This window comes from Salmo trutta, chromosome 18 (assembly GCF_901001165.1).
Source record: "Salmo trutta chromosome 18, fSalTru1.1, whole genome shotgun sequence".
NCBI lineage: Eukaryota > Metazoa > Chordata > Actinopteri > Salmoniformes > Salmonidae > Salmo > Salmo trutta.
In genome coordinates this window covers 11,558,398-11,581,434 of record NC_042974.1, presented here as the reverse complement: position 1 = coordinate 11,581,434, position 23,037 = coordinate 11,558,398, and the positions used below count along the sequence as shown (strand labels likewise).

Below are 23,037 nucleotides of genomic sequence, written 5' to 3'. Positions count from 1 at the left end.
GGGGCGGTTATTCCCCATCTAGCCCTAGTCGGCTAACCGTTGGGGCGGTTATTCCCCATCTAGCCCTAGTCGGCTAACCGTTGGGGCGGTTATTCCCCATCTAGTCCTAGTCGGCTAACCGTTGGGGCGGTTATTCCCCATCCAGCCCTAGTCGGCTAACCGTTGGGGCGGTTATTCCCCATCCAGCCCTTGTCGGCTAACCGTTGGGGCGGTTATTCCCCATCCAGCCCTAGTCGGCTAACCGTTGGGGCGGTTATTCCCCATCTAGCCCTAGTCGGCTAACCGTTGGGGCGGTTATTCCCCATCTAGTCCTAGTTGGCTAACCGTTGGGGCGGTTATTCCCCATCTAGCCCTAGTCGGCTAACCGTTGGGGCGGTTATTCCCCATCCAGCCCTAGTCGGCTAACCGTTGGGGCGGTTATTCCCCATCTAGTCCTAGTCGGCTAACCGTTGGGGCGGTTTTTCCCCATCTAGCCCTAGTCGGCTAACCGTTGGGGGCGGTTATTCCCCATCTAGCCCTGGGCGGTTATTCCCCATCTAGCCCTGGGCGGTTATTCCCCATCTAGCCCTAGTCGGCTAACCGTTGGGCTGGTTATTCCCCATCTAGCCCTAGTCGGCTAACCGTTGGGCCGGTTATTCCCCATCTAGCCCTAGTCGGCTAACCGTTGGGGCGGTTATTCCCCATCTAGCCCTAGTCGGCTAACCGTTGGGGCGGTTATTCCCCATCTAGCCCTAGTCGGCTAACCGTTGGGGCGGTTATTCCCCATCTAGCCCTAGTCGGCTAACCGTTGGGGCGGTTATTCCCCATCTAGCCCTAGTCGGCTAACCGTTGGGGCGGTTATTCCCCATCTAGCCCTAGTCGGCTAACCGTTGGGGCGGCCTTTATTTAGCCCAGCTATGTTGTCAAAACACCTCAATGTGAATTTGGCTGGACAAACAGACAGACTGCACTATGGTGTGAGTGGCCCTGCCAGTGCTGGGTGACCTGCTTTCACCGCTGGACAACAGTCCAGAACTTTACTCCCACTTGTTCTGCTTTCAGGGCAGGGATTAAAGGTGGGAGTGAGGGAGAGACCAGAGTGCATTCAGCGTGCCCTCTAACTTCTACAACTGGAACTGGGCTCTAGCCAACAGGAATAGACTATGTAACTGCCCACATACGGAACATCCTGAACTCTGTGTAGGCCTATGCTGGATAGATCGTCAAAGAAAGGTCATATATTTGCGCTTGATTTAGGCTACTTTGCCCGGTACAGTATTTGTAGGGCTGTGACGATACCAGTAATGCAATATTGTTTTCCTTGTAAAAAATGACAACAAGCAGACCCAAATCTTTGGTCCATTAAAAACCTGCTGTATGTAAAATATTGTGTGCTGTAGCTTGGAAAAGAAATACATGTGACTGTGGATGACAACATAACGATGTTTCCATAATAAGTTAAATCTGCTTTGTGTTTTGTTAACTTGCCATGTTACTAAAGGGTATTGCGATACTGGTATTGTCCCCAGCTGAAGTATTTGAATATGGATATGACACAGAATGGTTTGAGAAATCATCTCAATGGCATAAACTATATTATAAATCATCTGGAACACATCATTATGCCTGGCCAGCCAGGTGATTGCTGCTGCAATCATGCTGGTTAGGTATTCCATCTAGCCTACTCCGTTAGCTGTTGTGAAACCAGATGGCTGTCTTTGGCCTCTCAAAGCTAGGCTGCTCTGTCCACTCAAGACCCAGGCTTCAGACATCCAGGGGCCTGCCCTGCTAGCAGCCTGCCCACCATTAAAACACTAAAGGATACATTTTCATAGTGCAAAAGCAATGTTAATTTACCATAAACCTCATTGTAATCTGGCAGCATGATTTCACCAGAAATCTATTACCCAGCCAACAGGATACTAACACTACCCAGCCAACAGGACATAATATAGAATAATAATACTCCATAGGCTAATCTGTTGAGTTGAAAAGTTCTGAAGTTCTTTTTGAAGTCTACTCAATTAGATCTGACACACTGTTCTCCCTCTCCCCTCCGCTGTCTCCCTCACTGTTCTCCCTTTCCCCTCCCCTGTCTCCCTCACTGTTCTCCCCTTCCCTGTCTCCCTCACTGTCTGGTGGGTGCTTCTCTTAGAAATGTCATGAACTCTCAGAGCTAGGAAGCAGATTTTCTACATAAGAGTAGTACATTTCAGACCTCTCCACATTCATTTTTATCTTCAATACTGAATGCAGTCTGGCATCCAAGCCAACTATCTCAATGTGTTTAATATAATTGTGTGGGTTTAGTTGTTGGTTGCTATAAAACAAGTGTCTCTTCTGAAGATGCACGTTCTCCATAGACACCAAAGCAGATGCAATGTGGGAGGTATCAGGAAGCAAATCCTGTGTTGACCGCTATAGTGCTGCTTTAGTCTCACACTTGTTGTTGCCAAAACTTTTATCAACATTACTTGAATACAGTATGTTGTGTTTTCAGCTGCTCTGTTTGGCTAGGCCCATCTCACAAGTGGAATGAATGAGGTGTTTCTAATTTTGCAAGCTCTAACCAGTCTCTTGATCTTCTCTCCTCATTCCCTTCCTCTCTTCTCTTCTTCTCATTCCCTTCCTCTCTTCTCTCCTCCTCCTCTCCTCCTTCCCTTCCTCCTGTCGCCAGGTGGTGGCCTAAGCCATGGGGGCGTTCCTGGACAAGCCCAAGACTGAGAAGCACAACGCCCACGGCGAGGGCAATGGTCTCCGTTATGGCCTGAGCAGCATGCAGGGCTGGCGGGTGGAAATGGAGGACGCCCACACCGCCACGGTGGGTCTACCCCAGGGCCTGGACAACTGGTCCTTCTTCGCTGTCTACGACGGCCACGCCGGCTCCCGCGTGGCTAACTATGCCTCTAAACACCTGCTGGGGCACATTATAACCCACAGCATGGGTCCCCCGGGCCCTGAGGGTGTCACCCCAGCACCTGCACCTGCCGTGGAGACGGTCAAGATGGGAATCCGCACCGGCTTCCTGAAGATTGACGAGCACATGAGGAACTTCTCTGACCTGCGCAACGGCATGGACCGCAGCGGCTCGACGGCCGTGGCCGTGCTGCTCTCGCCAGAGCACCTGTACTTCATCAACTGTGGTGACTCACGGGCCGTGCTCTACCGCAACGCGCACGTCTGCTTCTCCACGCTGGACCACAAGCCCTGCAACCCACGGGAGAAGGAGAGGATCCAGAACGCAGGCGGCTCCGTAATGATCCAGAGGGTGAATGGTTCCCTGGCCGTGTCCCGGGCCCTGGGAGACTACGACTACAAGTGTGTGGATGGGAAGGGTGCCACGGAGCAGCTGGTGTCCCCAGAACCCGAGGTGTTTGAGATCGAGAGGGCCCTAGAGGATGAGTTTGTGGTGCTGGCCTGCGACGGTATCTGGGACGTGATGACCAACGAGGAGCTGTGTGAGTTTGTCAAATCCCGTCTGGAGGTGTCCCACGACCTGGAGAAGGTCTGCAACCAGGTGCTGGACACCTGCCTGCACAAGGTACAGTGAGGCTAGTGTGTGTGTTTTATAAATGTAAAGGATCAAGGTGTTTGGTGCACCGGTATATTCAGACCCCTTGACTTTTCCACATTTTGTTAGGTTACAGCCTTATTCTAAAAATTGATTAGGTTGTTTTTTTCCTTCATCAATCTACACACAATACCCCATAATGACAAGGCAAAACCAGGTTTTTAGAAATGTTTAGTAATTTATCACATTTACATAAGTGTTCAGACTCCTTACTCAGCACTTTGTTGAAGCACCTTTGGCAGCGATCACAGCCTCAAGTCTTCTTGGGTATGACGCTACAAGCTTGGCACACCTGTATTTGGGGATCTTCTCTACAGATCTTTTCAAGCTCTGTCAAGTTGGATGGGGAGCTTTGCTACACAGCTTTTTCAGGTCTCTCCAGAGATATTTGATCGGGTTCAAGCCCGGGCTCTGGCTGGGCCACTGAAGGACATTGAGAGAGTTGTCCCGAAGCCACTCCTACGTTGTCTTGGCTGTGTGCTTAGGGTTGTTGTCCTGTTGGAAGGTGAATCTTCGCAGCAGTCTGAGGTCCTGAGCGCTCTGGACAAGGTTTTCATTAACCTCACTAGGGTAGGGGGCACTATTTTCACCTCCGGATGAAAAGCGTGCCCAAAGTAAACTGCCTGTTACTCAGGCCCAGAAGCTAATAATGTCTGTGAGTATAACAGAACTGATATGGCAGGTGAAAACCTGAGTAAAATCCATCCAGGATATTTTTGATGTGGGTGCTTTTCTCTTGCCTGCATATACAGTATGTCAATGGCTAGGACCTAGATTGCAGTTCCTATGGCTTCCGCTAGATGTCAACAGTCTTTAGAAATTGTTTCAGGCTTGTATTCTGAAAAATTAGGGAGTAAGACCACTCTGAGTCAGTGGATAGTGGGAAGTCCCCAGAGCTGTTTTCTGCGCACGACCGAGAGCACCGCCTTTCTTGTTTTTCTTTTATATTGACGAAGCTATTGTCCGGTTGAAATATTGTTGAATATTATGACTAAAAACAACCTGAGGATTGATTATAAACATTGTTTGACATGTTTCTACGAACTTTACTGATAGTATTTCTATTTTGTGTCTGCCTGTTGTGACGGCCTTTGAGCCATTGGATTACTGAACAAAACGCGCCAACAAATCGGAGGTTTTGAATCGAACAAAGCAAACATTTATGGCGTAACTGGGAGTCTTGTGAGTGCAACCTTATGAAGATCATCAAAGGCAAGTGATTAATTTTATTGCTTTTTCTGACTAATCTACTTGGCTGGTAACTGTATGTAATGTTTTGTGTGCTGGGCGCTGTCCTCAGATAATCACATGGTATGCTTTCGCCGTAAAGCCTTTTTGAAATCTGACACAACGGTTGGTTTATTAACAAGAGGTTAATCTTTAAGCCGATGTATAACACTTGTATGTTTTATGAATTTTTATGAATATTTCTGTTTTTGAATTTGGCGCTCTGCAATTTCACCGGATGTTGGCCAGGTTGGACGGTAGAGTCCCACACACCCTACATTTACATTACATTTAAGTCATTTAGCAGACGCTCTTATCCAGAGCGACTTACAAATTGGTGCATTCACCTATAATATCCAGTAGAACAAACACTTTACAATAGTGCATCTAAATCCTTTAAAGGGGGGGGGGGGGGTTAGAAGGATTACTTTATCCTATCCCAGGTATTCCTTAAAGAGGTGGGGTTTCAGGTGTCTCCGGAAGGTGGTGATTGACTCCGCTGTCCTGGCATCGTGAGGGAGATTGTTCCACCATTGGGGTGCCAGAGCGGCGAACAGTTTTGACTGGGCTGAGCGGGAACTGTGCTTCCTCAGAGGTAGGGAGGCGAGCAGGCCAGAGGTGGATGAACGCAGTGCCCTTGTTTGGGTGTAGGGCCTGATCAGAGCCTGAAGGTACGGAGGTGCCGTTCCCCTCACAGCTCCGTAGGCAAGCACCATGGTCTTGTAGCGGATGCGAGCTTCAACTGGAAGCCAGTGGAGAGAGCGGAGGAGCGGGGTGACGTGAGAGAACTTGGGAAGGTTGAACACCAGACGGGCTGCGGCGTTCTGGATGAGTTGTAGGGGTTTGATGGCACAGGCAGGGAGCCCAGCCAACAGCGAGTTGCAGTAATCCAGACGGGAGATGACAAGTGCCTGGATTAGGACCTGCGCCGCTTCCTGTGTGAGGCAGGGTCGTACTCTGCGAATGTTGTAGAGCATGAACCTACAGGATCGGGTCACCGCCTTGATGTTAGTGGAGAACGACAGGGTGTTGTCCAGGATCACGCCAAGGTTCTTAGCACTCTGGGAGGAGGACACAAGGGAGTTGTCAACCGTGATGGCGAGATCATGGAACGGGCAGTCCTTCCCCGGGAGGAAGAGCAGCTCCGTCTTGCCGAGGTTCAGCTTGAGGTGGTGATCCGTCATCCACACTGATATGTCTGCCAGACATGCAGAGATGCGATTCGCCACCTGGTTGTCAGAAGGGGGAAAGGAGAAGATTAATTGTGTGTCGTCTGCATAGCAATGATAGGAGAGACCGTGTGAGGATATGACAGAGCCAAGTGACTTGGTGTATAGCGAGAATAGGAGAGGGCCTAGAACAGAGCCCTGGGGGACACCAGTGGTGAGAGCACGTGGTGCGGAGACAGCTTCTCGCCACGCCACCTGGTAGGAGCGACCTGTCAGGTAGGACGCAATCCAAGCGTGGGCCGCGCCGGAGATGCCCAGCTCGGAGAGGGTGGAGAGGAGGATCTGATGGTTCACAGTATCAAAGGCAGCAGATAGGTCTAGAAGGATGAGAGCAGAGGAGAGAGAGTTAGCTTTAGCAGTGCGGAGAGCCTCCGTGACACAGAGAAGAGCAGTCTCAGTTGAATGCCCAGTCTTGAAACCTGACTGATTAGGATCAAGAAGGTCATTCTGAGAGGGATAGCAGGAGAGCTGGCCAAGGACGGCACGTTCAAGAGTTTTGGAGAGAAAAGAAAGAAGGGATACTGGTCTGTAGTTGTTGACATCGGAGGGATCGAGTGTAGGTTTTTTCAGAAGGGGTGCAACTCTCGCTCTCTTGAAGACGGAAGGGACGTAGCCAGCGGTCAAGGATGAGTTGATGAGCGAGGTGAGGTAGGGGAGAAGGTCTCCGGAAATGGTCTGGAGAAGAGAGGAGGGGATAGGGTCAAGTGGGCAGGTTGTTGGGCGGCCGGCCGTCACAAGACGCGAGATTTCATCTGGAGAGAGAGGGGAGAAAGAGGTCAAAGCACAGGGTAGGGCAGTGTGAGCAGGACCAGCGGTGTCGCTTGACTTAGCAAACGAGGATCGGATGTCGTCAACCTTCTTTTCAAAATGGTTGACGAAGTCATCCGCAGTGAGGGAGGAGGGGGGGGGGGGAGGGGGGAGGAGGATTCAGGAGGGAGGAGAAGGTAGCAAAAAGCTTCCTAGGGTTAGAGGCAGATGCTTGGAATTTAGAGTGGTAGAAAGTGGCTTTAGCAGCAGAGACAGAAGAGGAAAATGTAGAGAGGAGGGAGTGAAAGGATGCGAGGTCCGCAGGGAGGCGAGTTTTCCGCCAACAAGGCTGAGTTCATCTCAGCCTTGTTGGCCGCAGACCGGCAGTTCCAGAGGCTGCCGGAGACCTGGAACTCCACGTGGGTCGTGCGCGCTGGGACCACCAGGTTAGAGTGGCAGCGGCCACGCGGTGTGAAGCGTTTGTATGGCCTGTGCAGAGTGGAGAGAACCGGGATCGACAGACACATAGTTGACAAGCTACAGAAGAGGCTACGCTAATGCAAAGGAGATTGGAATGACAAGTGGACTACACATCTCGAATGTTCAGAAAGTTAAGCTTACGTTGCAGAAAATCTATTGACTAAAATGACGAAAATGATACAGTACTGCTGGCTGGTGGAGTAGGCTAGCTAGCAGTGGCTGCGTTGTTGACTTTGTTTGACCGTGTAGCTGGCTAGGTGACCTCGATAGTTTCAGTACTACACCTTGTCATGATACAAAAGCAACTTTGTAGCTAGCTAACATAACACTAATCAAGACGTTCCTTTGTAATGTATTTTAGTTTCTACAGTGTTACTAGTTGGCTGGGTTAGGAAAAATGGCGTCGCGGGGGACGGCAATAGCTGGCTAGCTAACCTCGGTAATTACTAAACTACACAATTATCAAGCTATGACAAAGACAACTATGTAGCTAGCTAGCCAACACTGCACTAGTCAAATCGTTCCGTTGTAAAGTATTGGTATCTACAGCGCTGCTAGTCGGTAACGGTTGGCTAGCTGTTGGCTAGCTAGCTAGCAGTGGATTAATGATGACTAGGTGTGTTGACTACGTCTGGCGTCGCGGCTGGCTACTTACTAATAATTACTCTAAACTACACAATTATCTTAGATGCAAAGACAACTAAGTAGCTGGCTCACTAACACTACACTAGTCAAGTCGTTCCGTTGTAATGTAATAGATAGTGCAGCTAGTCGGTGGAAGTTGGCTGGTTGGCTAGCTAGCAGTGTTGACTAGCTAGCTAGCAGTGATGACTACGTTAGGAGGACGAAGATAGCTAACTTCGATAATTGCTCTAAGCTACACGATTATCTTTGATACAAAGACGGCTATGTAGCTAGCTAAGAAAAGAAAAGAATTGCTCGGATCAAACAAATCAAACCGTTGTAATGTAGTGAAGTGTAATATTACCTGTGGAGTGAAGCGTAGTGCGACTGCTCGCTCCAAACCGGAAGTCCACGGAGCAGGTCCCTAGAGAGGTTAAGGATCTCTCTGTACGTTGCTCCAGTCATCTTTGCCTCGATCCTGGCTAGTCTCCCAGTCCCTGCCGCTGAAAAAAATCCCCACATCCCCATGATGCTGCCACCACCATGCTTCATTGTAGGGATGGTGCAGGGTTTCCTCCAGGCGTGATGTTTGGCATTCAAGCCAAACATCACGCCTGGAAAAATCCAGGTGGGCTGTCATGTGCCTTTTACTGAGGAGTGGCTTCTGTCTGGCCACTCTCTACCATAAACGCTTGATTGGTTGAGTGCTGCAGAGATGGTTGTCCTTCTGGAAGGTTCTCCCATCTCTACAGAGGAACTCTGGAACTCTGTCAGAGTGACCATCGGTTCTTGGTCATCTCCCTGACCAAGGCCATTCTCCCCCGATTGCTTAGTTTGGCTGGGCGGACAGCTCTAGGAAGATTCTGGGTGGTTCCAAACTTATTCATTTAAGAAATATGGAGGCCACTGTGTTCTTTGGGACCTTCAATGCTGCATAAATGTTTTAGTACCCTTCCCCAGATCTGTGCCTCGACACAATCCTGTCTCGGAGCTCTACCGACAATTCCTTGCACCTCATGGCTTTGTTTTTGCTCTAACATGCACTGTCAACTGTGGCACCTTTTTATATAGACAGGTGTGTGCCTTTCAAAATCATGTCCAATCATTTCAATTTACCACAGGTGGACTCCAGTCAACTTGTAGAAACATCTCAAGTATGATCAATTGAAACAGGATGCACCTGAGCTCAATTTCGAGTCTCATAGCAAAAGGGTCTGAATAGTTATGTGAATGTATTTCTGTTGATTGATTTTTTTTGGCAATCATTTCTAACCCTGTTTTCGCATTATGGTGTATTGTGTGTAGATTGCTGAGGATTCATTTAATTTATTTAATCCATTTTAGAATAAGACTGTAATGTAACAAAATGTGGCACTGTATAAAGGAAACTGTCTTTCTTATTTTAGTGTCAGAGTTAACAGAGCCTCCCCACACATGTAATGACTCCATCCCTCTCTCCTCCCTCTGCTACAGGGAAGTCGGGATAACATGAGTGTTGTGTTGGTGTGTTTGCCAAACTGCCCTAAAGTGTCAGAGGAGGCGGTGAAGAAAGATAGAGAGCTGGATAAGTTTCTGGAGTCTCGCGTGGAAGGTGAGAATCATTGTACACATGACTCTTCCCCTCCATACTGTTGTCTTCATCCAGGCTGCATCCCATTCTCTATTACCTTTCTCTCCAAGTGTGCATTCGTTCCCTACCACTTACGGACCACAGGCCCTTTCAAAATGTATTACACCCCCCTCCAATCCCCATCTCACACACTTTCTAAACAGCTGGGTAAAACTGCCTGGCTGCCGTTTGCTAGAATTCCAGCTGGCCTATCAACTCCCATTGAAGCACATTCATGTCTTGACCCACTTTCTCATTCACATTCCCCTCTTCCTCTCCTTCTTCACCCTCTGCTTCTCTTCCAACAGTCTCTCTCTCTCCCTTTTCCTCATGTCTGTCACATTCCCCCTCTTTTCCCTGTTTCAGATTCTCGTTCTCTTGCTCTCTCACTCTTAAATTAAAAATCAAGCTGCTTCATTGGCATGAAAAACATTGCATCAATATTGCCAAAGCAACAATGTATACAATATACATTGTAATAAAATAATGAATAAGAATACAAAAAAATTAGAAAATTGTGTTATTATTAACAGTCAATAGTAGAAGTATAATAAATGTAAAAGGCTAAACATGGAAAATAAAACTGTCATCCTCACATTATGTCAGTACTACAACTACCATCGTCATTACTACTACTACTACCACCATCATTAAATGGCTATCATTACCATCACCTGTACCACTACTATTTGGAATAGTAATAACAGTAATACCACTATTAACAATAATAGTAATAACAGTAATACTAATAATAAGTAAGTTACTGTTTACTATGCAGATGTTATTTTTCAGTGTCCCTCAGGCTATGGCAGGTAAATACATATTTGGCTGAAAAAGGAGCCATTGCTCCATCACCCATGAGTATTTTTTGTTTTTCCTCTGGGTTTAATAAGTAACAATTTGGCATAAATGTCTTTAATATCTGTGAATAATGAATCTCTTGGTGAGGAATATTTATCACTGTAAAGGAGAAAGTGCATCTCTGTTTCTACCTCCCCTGTTGTGTAGTGACCACATACACACTCCTCTTTGGGTAGCCATGTCTTTATATGTCTGCCGGTTTCTATTGCCAATTGGTGGTCACTCAGCCTGTACTTGGTAAGGATCTGTCTCTGCTTCGTATCTCTGACAGAGTAGAGATTATCAGCCATTTCATATACTCTGTTTAGATTTTGACCCCCTCCCCCCTTTGTTCAGGGACACATTATTCAATGTCTGTAAGTCACATGTCTGTGGAGCTTGTTCAGTTTATGTCTCAGTTGTTGAATCTTGTTTTGTTCATACAAATATTTACACATGTTAAGTTTGCTGAAGATAAACGCAGTTGACAGTGAGAGGACGTTTCTTTTTTAGCTGAGTTTATTTATAAGGCTCTAACGCAACGAAATGTGGGAAAAGTCAAGGGGTCTGAATTCTTCCCGAAGGCATTGTATAGACTTGCAAATACTTAAATTACAAAAGGGAAAATAAATCAACATAAATATGGGTTGTATTTACAATGTGTTTGTTCTTCACTGGTTGCACTTTTCTTGTGGCAACAGGTCACATCTTGCTGCTGTGACACACTTTGATATTTCACACAATGGGAGTTTATCAAAATTGGATTTGTTTTCAAATTCATTGTTGGTCTGTGTAATCGGAGGGAAATATGTCTCTCTAATATGGGCATACATTTGGCAGTAGGTTAGGATGTGTAGCTCAGTTTCCACCTCATTTTGTAGGCAGTATGCACATAGGCAGACCTGCTCAAGAGAAGACAGGCAATGGCGACCTTTCTCAATAGCAAAGCTATGCTCACTCAGTCTGTACATAGTCAAAGCTTTCCTTAAGTTTGGGTCAGTCACAGTGGTCAGATATTCTTGCTTTGTTTCTCGATCCCTCTCTTGCTTGCACACTCTTGCTCTCTCTTGCTCCCTCTCTCTCTTTTTCTCTCTTGCACGCTCTCTCTTGCTCTCTCGCTCTCAATTCAATTTCAATTTAAGGTCTTTACTTTCTCACTCACTATCTCTCGCTCTCTCCATTTCTATTGCTCTCTCTCACTCAGTCTTGACAAATGACCCAACCATCTCGGTTTTGTCTAATTTCTCTCCTATCCTCCCCTTTTTACGTGTCTATTTTTGACATTTGACTTACTTTGTCAAACGGGGGAGAGTTTTGGGTGTTATGTAAACTCTTCCCCCAGAGTTGGCCCGCAGCGTTGGAATAAGGTTGAGGTAATTTTTCGCTAATGTTTATCTGGGGGAGCACCAAAGGGGGCTCCCGCAGATCAAAGAGGAATGTCTGATCCAGAGAGGAATGCTCTGGCGGGACATCTAACTGGCACCGGACCTAGCCAGTCCAACTGGGCTGCAAGGGTTTCCTCTTGTCTGTCTCTCTGTCTCCTACTCCATTGATACATGCACTCTTACTTTCTGTCTCTGGCTTATGCCCCAGGGCTCTGACCTTCCTTCCTTGGTCTTACACACACACACAACATTTTCTCACACTCACTTGTCTCGCCGCAGTTGTGGTTTTATGTAGCAACATTTAACCTTGAATGAATCCCTTCAATTCTCATCCCCCTCTTTTCTCTCCCTCACCCTCTCCATCTCTCTCTCTCCCTCTGTCTCCCCCTCTCAGAGATCATAGAGAAGGCAGGAGAGGAGGGTATTCCTGACCTGGTGACGGTCATGAGAAACTTGTCCTCAGAGAGCATCCCCAACCTGCCACCAGGGGGAGGCCTCGCCAGCAAGTAAGAGCCTGGCCCCTCCCTCTACTGTCTATTCTATAGTGTCTAGTTGATAGTCTAGTGTCTAGTCTCTAGTGTCTAGTGTCTAGTCTAGTGTCTAGTCTCTAGTGTCTAGTCTATAGACCTTTTCAACTGTCAACACATTCTATATGCACACGCAACCAAGAGGTTCCCCAGTAAACATCCGGTGCTGCAAGTTAGTTGGCTTGCACAAAATGACGTGTTTGTATTTCTTGATCCAACCAAAAAACTTAACTTGCTACCATAACCACTAAACAAAATCAATTCATGTTTATTTCCTTTTTATTTCCCACTTATCTGTTTATTATGTGTTTACTATCCGTTTGCTCTGGTGGTGTTGGCTACATTTGGGTAGCACAGGAAATAACCACACAACTAGGGTGATGTGAAGGTAGAGTAAGATCAGCTTACCTTGTTAGCCAGCTAGATATATTTTTGGCTGTCGAGAAAGAAATTAATCTAAACTAAATGTAGCTAGCATACTTGTCCAATGTTTGACGGCCACATTGTTTAAATCAAAAGTTAGCTAGCAGAAGTCATTATCCCACTATCAATCTCTCTCCCCCTATACCAATCTGTTTCTCCTAGCTCTTCGTCTGCTTTATTGTACCTAGGTGTATTGCCTTCATTGTTTTGATTAAGAAACATAGCGTGGTTTTAATGAACCGGTAGCTAGTGCTAGTCATGTATTATTTACCTCACATTACGAGACCTCGCTAGTGGTTTGTTTATATATAATACAAATAAAAATGCTAGTGCTGACATCTTGTGGTGATAATGTTGAATGTGTATAATTACACTAGGATGATGCATAACATGAAGCAAACAAATTGCTACTTTATTTCAAGCAACATATATTTTGTAAATGAAATTAACCTTAAAATATTCCTTTCTGCACATCCTCATGATAGTGATATGTGCTATTAATGTCTCTCTTCTGAGCATGTCATCCTTAAGGCCTACCTTCATTACAAGGGTAGGGCCTTTATTTTAACCATTTATTTAATTTGGCAAGCCAGTTAAGAACAAATTCTTATTTACAATGACGGCCTACCCCGGCCAAACCTGGACGACGCTGGGCCAATTTTGCGACGCCCTATGGCGGAATCCATTGGGCACTAATCCATTTCATGACGGCATGTACAGTAGCTGTAGAAGTTTAATCTAGTATCCTTCAACATGGTTAGCATCATTATGAGTCTAATCTGGTCTCCTTCAACATGGTTAGCATCATTATGAGTCTAATCTGGTATCCTTCAACATGGCTAGCATCATTATGAGTCTAATCTGGTATCCTTCAACATGGTTAGCATCATTATGAGTCTAATCTGGTATCCTTCAACATGGCTAGCATCATTATGAGTCTAATCTGGTATCCTTCAACATGGTTAGCATCATTATGAGTCTAATCTGGTATCCTTCAACATGGTTAGCATCATTATGAGTCTAATCTGGTCTCCTTCAACATGGTTAGCATCATTATGAGTCTAATCTGGTATCCTTCAACATGGTTAGCATCATTATGAGTCTAATCTGGTCTCCTTCAACATGGTTAGCCTCACTATGAGTCTAATGAAAAAGAAAACCCACACACTCATTTTGACAATGTCAGCCTTTTATTTAGCTAATCCTGTTTCAGTATAGAAATGACAAGCCCCATGTACAGTGCGTTGTACATGCCCACGAGGCCAATACTAATCCCTTATGACTACATTGGGCACGCCCACGAGGCCAATACTAATCCCTTATGACTACATTGGGCACGCCCACGAGGCCAATACTAATCCCTTATGACTACATTGGGCACGCCCACGAGACCAATACTAATCCCTTATGACTACATTGGGCACGCCCACGAGGCCAATACTAATCCCTTATGACTACATTGGGCACGCCCACGAGGCCAATACTAATCCCTTATGACTATATTGGGCACGCCCACGAGGCCAATACTAATCCCACCATATGTCTGCATTGGACACACCAACGAGGCCAATACTAATCCCATTATATGTCTGCGAGGCCAATACTAATCCCATCATATGTCTGCGAGGCCATTACTAATCCTATCATATGTCTGCATTAAGCACACCCACGAGGCCAATACTAATCCAATCATATGTCTGCATTGGGCACACCCACGAGGCCAATACTAATCCAATCATATGTCTGCATTAGGCATGCCCACGATGCCAGTACTAATCCCACCATATGTCTGCATTGGGCACACCCACGAGGCCAATACTAATCCAATCATATGTCTGCGAGGCCATGCATTGGACATGCATGCTATAAATAATCTCACATCCACTGTAAGCAATGGCACCAAAAGGGTAGAGCATGAATAGTGGAGGCAAGAGAGATCCCCTGGAGAGTGACCACACTGAAGGGTTACTGTTACATGGGCTGCTAAGTAGCCATGTACAGTATGATTTCCGTCCCTGTATGGCTGACCGGGCCGGGACGCAAACCCTAATCCAATGACACTTGAAGCTAGCATGCCAACCACTGGAGGAGGACTGTGAATGTAGCAGAATGAAGCAAATTGGTGCAAAATTGCAAGTATGCAAAGCACCTGCTCTTTCCATGACATAGACTAACCAGGTGAATGCAGGTGAAAGCTATGATCCCTTATTGATGTCACTTGTTAAATCCACTTCAGTCAGTGTAGATGAAGGGGAGGAGACAGGTTAAAGAAAGACTTTTAAGCCTTGAGACAATTGACACATGGATTGTGTGTGTGTGCCATTCAGAGGGTGAATGGGCAAGACAAAATATTTAGGTGCCTTTGAACGGGGTATGGTAGTAGGTGCCAAGCACACCGGTTTGTGTCAAGAACTGTTTTTCATGCTAAACAGTTTCCCGTGTGTATCAAGAATGGTCCACCACCCAAAGGACATCCAACTAACTTGACACAATTGTAGGAAGCAATGGAGTCAACATGAGCCAGCATCCTTGTGGAACACTTTCTACACCTTGTGGAGTCCACACCCGATTAATTGAGGCTGTTCTGAGGGCAAAAGGGGGAAGGGGCGTGCAACTCAATATTAGGAGTGTGTTATTTAATGTTTGAGAGAGACTGTTGGAAGAGAAGCAGAGGGTGAAGAAGGAGAGGAAGAGAGGGTCAGGAATACAAGGCCCTCGCTCGTCCGCCAGTCGGCAAATCTCTGATTCCTGTTTACAAGCAGAATCTCAAACAGGAATTACTCATGTCTCGCTCCAATGAGAAATGGTCATCAGAATCAGGATTATGCTGCAGGACTGCCTTGCTGGTGCTTATTGGAATATGTTCAGAGACTCCGCTTTTGGCATTGACGAGCTAACCCCAGTCACCGGCTTCATTAGGAAATGCATTGGCGACGTGTGTCCCCACAGTGAGGGTTCACTGCTTCCCCAATCAAAAGCCCTGGATTAACACAGAAGTTGGCACTAAACTAAAGGTCAGGGCTACCACACACATGGCTATCGCCGACAACCCTGATGCTACGACTGAGGACAGGAACAAGTACAATAAATCCTACTGTGACCTCTGCAGAGTCATCAAACGAGGAAAAGGACAATCTAGGAATAAGGTGGAATCGTATTCCATAGGCTCCAATGCCCACCGCATGTGGCAGGGGTTACAGTCCTTTACGGATTACAAAGGAAGACCCAGCCGTGATCTGCCCAACGATGCCTCTCTTCCAGACAAACTCAATGCGTTTTATGTATGCTTAGACAATAACCGTGAATATGCATTGCGTGAGTCTATACTCCAGTCTCTAATCTCTATTTTAGTCCCTAGTCTCATCTCTAGTCTATACTCTGGTTTGTAGTGTCAGGTCTAGTCTCTATGCTCTCCATATCTGAACACCATTGTCTCTACTCTAGTGTCTAGTCTCTAATCTAATCTCTATAGTATCTAGTCTACTCTATAGACTAGTCGGTATTCTAGTCTATACTCTAGTTTAGTCTCTAGTCTACTTTTGCTTCTACTCTGTAGTCTCTAGTCTAGTCTCTCTAGTGTCTAATCTATAGACTCTACTCTAGACTAGAGACCAGGGATGAGCTACTGGTGTCCCGCAGACCACTAATAATAAAATATGACTAATGTTTAACCAGGAAGGCAGAGAGACTAGACTCTACTCTATAGTCTCTAGTGTAGTCTATAGTCGCCAGTCTAGTCTCTAGTCTGTACTTTATAGTCTGTAGTCTATCGTCTCTAATCTAGTCTCTTATTTATTTTATTTCACCTTTATTTAACCAGGGAGGCCAGTTGAGAACAAGTTCTCATTTACAACTGCGACCTGGCCAAGATAAAGCAAAGCAGTGCGACACAAACAACAACACAGAGTTACACATGGGATAAACAAAACGTACAGTCAATTACACAATAATCTGAAAAAAAGATATAGAAAAATCTATATACAGTGTGTGTGCAAATGTAGTAAGATTAGGGAGGTAAGACAATAAATAGGCCATAGTGGTGAAATAATTACAATTTAGCATTAACACTGAAGTGATAGATTTGCAGATGATGATGTGCAAGTAGAGATACTGGGGTGCAAAAGAGCAAAAATAAATAACAATATGGGGATGAGGTAGTTGGGTGGGCTATTTACAGATGGGCTGTGTACAGGTGCAGTGATCGGTAAGCTGCTCTGTCAGCTGATGCTTAAAGTTAGTGAGGGAGATATGTCACCAGCTTCAGTGATTTTTGCAATTCGTTCCAGTCATTGGCAGCAGAGAACTGGATGGAAAGGTGGCCTAAGGAGGAATTGGCTTTGGGGGTGACCAGTGAAATATACCTGCTGGAGCGTGTGCTACGGGTGGGTGTTGCTATGGTGACCAGTGAGCTGAGATAAGGTGGGGCTTTACCAAGCAAAGACTTATAGATGACCTGGAGTCAGTGGGTTTGGTGACGAATATGAAGCGAGGGCCAACCAACGAGAGCATACAGGTCGCAGTGGTGGGTAGTATATGGGGCTTTGGTGACAGAACGGATGGCACTGTGATAGACTGCATCCAATTACTGAGTAGAGTGTTGGAGGCTGTTTTGTAAATGACATCGCCGAAGTAACGATGTCTTTAATGTCGTCTCCACTCTAGTCTCTCTGCCTTCCTGGTTACACATCAGTCATTTTTTTTAAATTGTTTGTCCACAGGCCACCGGTAGCTCATCCCTGGTCTATAGTGTCTGGTCTATAGTGTCTGGTCTATAGTGTCTGGTCTATAGTGTCTGGTCTATAGTCTAAAGTCTCTGGTCTCTTTGCCTTCCCAGTTACACAGCACACAGTCACATGGTGATTAGCTCCTGTGTAAATGTCCTCCTTGGGTTAAATGGTTTAGTGAAGGAAAAAAAAATACAGAAAGAATATATCGGTCATGTCAAGAAGAAAGAGAGGGATTGATTTCACCTGTCACCCGTGTGAATTATCTTAGAGGGTGTGTTGACTTCTCTCACTGTGTGTGCACCCCTCAGACACAGTGTTATGGAAGCAGTGTACAAGCGGCTGAACCCACACAGGGAAGTGGACGGGGTGAGTATCAGGTTGCTCTTTTCTTCTTTCCTCAAATGTATTGAAGAACTTACACTGAGTTTACAAAACATTAGGAACACCTGCTCTTTCAATGACATAGACTGACTAGATGGATGCAGGTGAAAACTACGGTCCCTTATTGATGTCACTTGTTAAATCCACTACTGTCAGTGTAGATGAAGGGGAGGAGACAGGTTAAAGAAAGATTTTTAAGCCTTGAGACAATTGAGACATGACTTGTGTATGTGTGCCGTTCAGAGGGTGAATGGGCAAGACAAAATATTTAAGTGCCTTTGAACATGGTATGGAAGTAGGTGCTAGGCACATCAGTTTAAATGAGTCAAGAACTGCAATGCTGCTGGGGATTTGTGATGAACATCCAGCCAACTTGACACAACTGTGGGAAGCATTGGAGTGTTTTTAACTGACTTGCCTAGTTAAAGGTCAATAAATTAAAAAAAGTGACAAATTTATGTTGTTCTGAGGGATGGGCGGGGGTTGCAACTCAATATTAGGAAGGTGTTCCTAATGTTTTGTCCAGTGGTATATATTCCACTGTGTATACTGTACATGTTTAAACCTCTTTCATACCCCTGTCTTTTCTACAGTATGTTTTGCTCTGTTAAATTTATGATTTTGTCTAGCGTTCCCTAATTGATTTGTATTTCATAGAGCACAAGGCTACACTAAAGTCCCGCCTGTCTAATCAGATTTATCCGTTCTGGAGACCGGGGATGGCATAACCACAGAACTAGAAGGATCACTATTTCTATGGGCACAGCCCATCATTCTAGACATATATGCTATGTTATTGAATAATATCATTTTTAAGTGTTGCCCCATTTTTTTATGCTATAGGCTAACCTTCAGAAAGTATTCAGACCCTTTTTCTACATTTTGTTATGTTACAGCCTTATTCTAAATTTGATTAAATTGTTTTTTTCCCTCATCAATTTACACATTTTTTTAAATGTTTGCTTATTTATTAAAAATAGAAACCGATATCACATTTCCAAAAGTATTCAGACCCTTTTCTCAGTACCTTGTTGATTCACCTTAGGCAGCGATTACAGCATTGAGTCGTCTTGGGTATGACGCAACAAGCTTGGCAAACCTGTATTTGGGGACATTCTCCCATTCTTCTCTGCAGATCCACTCAAGCTCTGTCAGGTTGGATGGGGAGCATTGCTGCACAGCTATTTTCAGGTCTCTCCAGAGATGTTTGATCGGGTTCAAGTCTGGGCTCTGGCTGGGCCACTCAAGGACATTCACAGACTTGTCCCGAAGCCACTGCTGCGTTGTCTTGGCTGTGTGCTTAGGGTCATGTTCTGTTGGAAGGTAAACCTTCGTCCCAGTCTGAGTCCTGAGCGCTCTGGGGCAGGTTTTCATCAAGGATCTAGGTGACTTTTGGCAAACTCAAAGTGGGCTGTCTTGTGCCTTTTACTGAGGAGTGGCTTCCGTCTGGCCACTCTACCATAAAGGCCTGATTTGGTGGACAGCTGCAGAGATGGTTGTCCTTCTGGAAGGTTCTCCCATCTCCACAGAGGAACTCTAGAGCTCTGTCAGAGTGACCATCGGGTTCTTGGTCACCTCCCTGACCAAGGCCCTTCTCCCCTGAATGGCTCAGTTTGGCTGAGCAGCCAGCACTAGCAAGAGTCTTGGTGGTTCCAAACATCTTCCATTTAAGAATGATGGAGGCCACTGTGTTTTTGGGGCACTTCAATGCTGCAGACATTTTTTGGTGCCCTTCCCCAGATCTGTGTCTCGACACAATCCTGTCTCGGAGCTTTACGGACAATTCCTTTGACCTCATGGCTTGGTTTTTGCTCTGACATGCACTTGTCAACTGTCAGACCTTATATAGACAGGTGTGTGCCTTTCCAAATCATGTCCAATCAATTGCATTTACCACAGGTAAACTCCAATCAAGTTGTAGAAACATCTCAAGGATGATCTAGGGAAACGGGATGCACCTGACCTCAATTTCCAGTCTCATAGCAAAGGGTCTGAATACTTATGTAAATAAGGTATTTTGGTTTTTTATTTTTAATGAATTTGCAAACATAAAAAATAAACTGTTTTCACTTTGTCATTATGGGGTATTGTGTGTAGATTGTGGATTTAAAAAACAGGTAATCCATTTTAGAATAAGTCAGCAACGTAACAAGATGTGGAAAAAGTCAAGGGGTCTGAATATTTTCCGAAGGCACTGTACACAATATAACTTATTTTGAACGCCCAGCATTTATTTGCTTCACCCGCCGGCTTTTATTAGCTTTTTACTCTTTTCTCTCCCCAATTTCGTGGTATCCATTTGGTAGTTAGTCTTGTCCCAACTCCCATACGGACTCGGGAGAGGCGAAGGTCGAGAGCCATGCTTCCTCTGAAACACGACCCTACCAAGTCGCGCTGCTTCTTAAATCTTGCACACACAACTGCTCAATGAATTCTCCTGGTTGCCTTCTTTCTCTGATACTGACATCATAGAAAACAATGTAAGACTTGTTTGTGTAACGTAGTAAGACGTGTACACAGACCTTTGGAACATCTACATTTTAAAAAGGTTAAGTCCGTGTAATATAACCTACACCATCACAATAAATCCATTATTTATTTTAGACAGGTCTAAAGAAACATGATATGAAACTGCACACACTTTATCAGTCTCTCATTCACGATTTGACAAGCTCTTGAGAAAATTCTCACGAGGCCTCGAATTTCCCGGCGGCTTCCACCTTGTGTCGCCGTAATGCCCCCTACAAAATCCATGCCTTTTGCGGCCAGCGTGTCCGTTGTGCCCTTGGGCTGAATATAATAGGCTAATTATAATTCCCGACTGCCGTGCTCCGAAGCACCTCACTCAAATGGCTCTCTCAGATACAGCCAATGCGTGTCACATGACTGGGTCCTTCTCAAAGGCATTTCAGCTAAGAAGTAGGCTACAAGTGAATGGACACAGACACATTGGGGACGCAACTGCGCTCTTATGGAATTCGGAGGCACATATTGAAGATGTCAGAACTTTCCACATTTACTTTCCTTCAGCCAACAAGATGAGAAGGCCTAATGAACAGCAAAAGCACTAGCCTATGTCAATCTACTATCCCCCATAGTACAAAAGGTTTTGTCATTCTGTGTAATAGATAAATATTCCAAACATACTCTGGGACAGTTGTGGGATGTGCTAAAGCCCAAATTTAATACAATCACCCGCATTAAAAAAAACTTAAAAGCTATATACAGCCATTTTAGCGTAAAATGTTGATAAACTAATAGGTCATTTTTGCACATTATTAGTGCAGCAAGGCTATAATCAAGAATGTTCCAAAATGCAGTCAATTAGCAGGAAAACACTTTTCTCCAACGTGACCACAAATGCGATTATGCATGTAATGCTTTTATTATAAAAGGTGCATTTTTATGGTGAGCATGATCTTCCCCAAACGTGAAACTCACTCGCAGCTTATGAATGCCAGTTTTGCACTATACCAGTTGTAAAGCGGATTAATGCGCTTAATTTTAAGAAGTTATTTGGCCACTTTAGTTGTGATACAAACCTTTTCAAAACATATAGGCTTATGGGCTAGGCTACATGAGGTGTGCGACTATGATTTGAAGAAGTCACCAAAAAAAAGGCATGTGCTGTTTCTTGCCTTAATGCACAAGCTGGGCATCATTCACAAGTGATAGGCTAATATTGTCACCCATCAGGCTATTCTTGATTTAATCTTGTCTTTACATATACTAAATAATGTGTGATATTAGTTTTGATTTAGAATGGACCATTATCATGCACCTGTCTCGAAACAGGGACAGCGGAAAAAATACATGTCAACTATGCACTTAAATAGAGAATGGAGGTCGCTTTTCCCGTGGTTCATTTTCATGCCATCCAGGTAGGCTATAGTCCTGTTGTAAAGAAAAGCAATGTTCCTAATATTAGGAAAGTTGATAAATAAATATAGTAGAATGGCCTATAGAAAGCTGATGGGATCCTCTTTTTAAGAGGCCATCAAAACTCTCTTTTCTCACACAATTGCATGGCCTATAGATATGTTAAGCAACATGAGCTCGTGCTCGATTTAGGTTTTCGGTTACATTTGCATTGATGTCAGAGTGATTAGAGAGACGATGGAGTGCTGAGTAGCAGACAATCAGTAAGTTTGGTAGGTTACTAATGAGTATTAGCAGCATCAGAGCTTGGAGAAGCCTAGTTACCGTGACTAAACGGTCACATGGAATTTGACTGCCGTCATGACTCGTGACTGCTGGTGTGGCAGTAATACGGTCACCATAACAGATGCACACACATTCAAAACACAAATGTGCGCATCTCCTCAGATAATCTCGTACTTTATACACTCTTGATAGACAATACGGTTTTCTGGTGTAAACTTGTAGATCTAACTGTGTGTTCACTCTGATTAATGCAGCCCTCCTGTATCATTGGGTAAGTTCACACATACAAATACATAGCTACAGTACTGATGCCCTCCCTTACTTTTTTAACTATTTGCTCAGTAGTTTAACCTTCAGGTAAAGTGTTCAAATTGGAACATTCTTGATCTTACTTGTTTTATAGGCTGCCTCCTTGGGCCATGTGGCAGAGGTGATTGTCGAGCACTTCAGGAGAGGTGCTTATCTGAGTTCTAGGGAGCGATCTCACTTGTTTCCTTGGAGTGGAGGGGAGTTGGTTTTGTTGTGCAGGTGGCCATTGTGGATTGGTCTATCAAAAACAAGCCAGGACAGTCTCTAATGAGGAGTCTGTCGTTAGGTATTATGGATTTAATAGTCATGACGTTACTCACAATGTCTTCTCTTACTTTGCCTTTCCTCTCTGCTCCCTTTCTCCATCTCTCTCTCTGTCCCACAGAATGGAGTAGACCTTGAGGACCCCTGGTAGCAACCCAGCAGAACTGCCTGTTCCCACACCAGGACTCCTTTATACACAAGACATCTTTCATCACTTGCTTTCCTTTTTATTTTTCCTATGATACCAAGAGATCAATTGGACCATGAATGCAGATTTGAAACTCTCAACACACACAACCCAAAGGATTGCAAACCATTTTAGATTTTTTTTAAAAAGGGGAAAAGGACGACTGCAATGGTAGTATAAAACATTTAAACAAAATCTATTCTAGAGAAATTAAGAGAGCGTTTTTTTCCTTTTTAGTTGCTTTTTTGTTGTTTTTGTGGATTGATGAAGAGCCGGGGGCCTTAGTTGGGACATGTACGCTCTGTGGTGCCTTTTTCCCCAACGCTGTTAACTGACCTGGCCCCAGGCCCTGCTTCTGGACACA

The 23,037-nt window shown here is 45.0% G+C and overlaps 1 protein-coding gene across 4 annotated transcripts in view; it reads left to right on the top strand.

The window, feature by feature from the left end:
- LOC115152832 (protein phosphatase 1B) overlaps nucleotides 1-22,855 on the top strand; it is a 51,042-nt gene extending 28,187 nt beyond the window's left edge. For 3 of the 4 annotated variants that reach the window (XM_029697686.1, XM_029697684.1, XM_029697685.1), the window contains 5 exons: nucleotides 2,657-3,520; nucleotides 9,331-9,448; nucleotides 12,086-12,197; nucleotides 17,677-17,734; nucleotides 22,608-22,855. In XM_029697686.1, coding sequence (XP_029553546.1) covers nucleotides 2,672-3,520; nucleotides 9,331-9,448; nucleotides 12,086-12,197; nucleotides 17,677-17,734; nucleotides 22,608-22,637 — 1,167 coding nt within the window. In that variant the 5' untranslated portion in view covers nucleotides 2,657-2,671 and the 3' untranslated portion in view covers nucleotides 22,638-22,855. The remainder of the gene's footprint in view (nucleotides 1-2,656; nucleotides 3,521-9,330; nucleotides 9,449-12,085; nucleotides 12,198-17,676; nucleotides 17,735-22,607) is intronic. The other variant, XM_029697687.1, reaches the window with a different exon arrangement.
- Nucleotides 22,856-23,037: the final 182 nt, after the last annotated feature.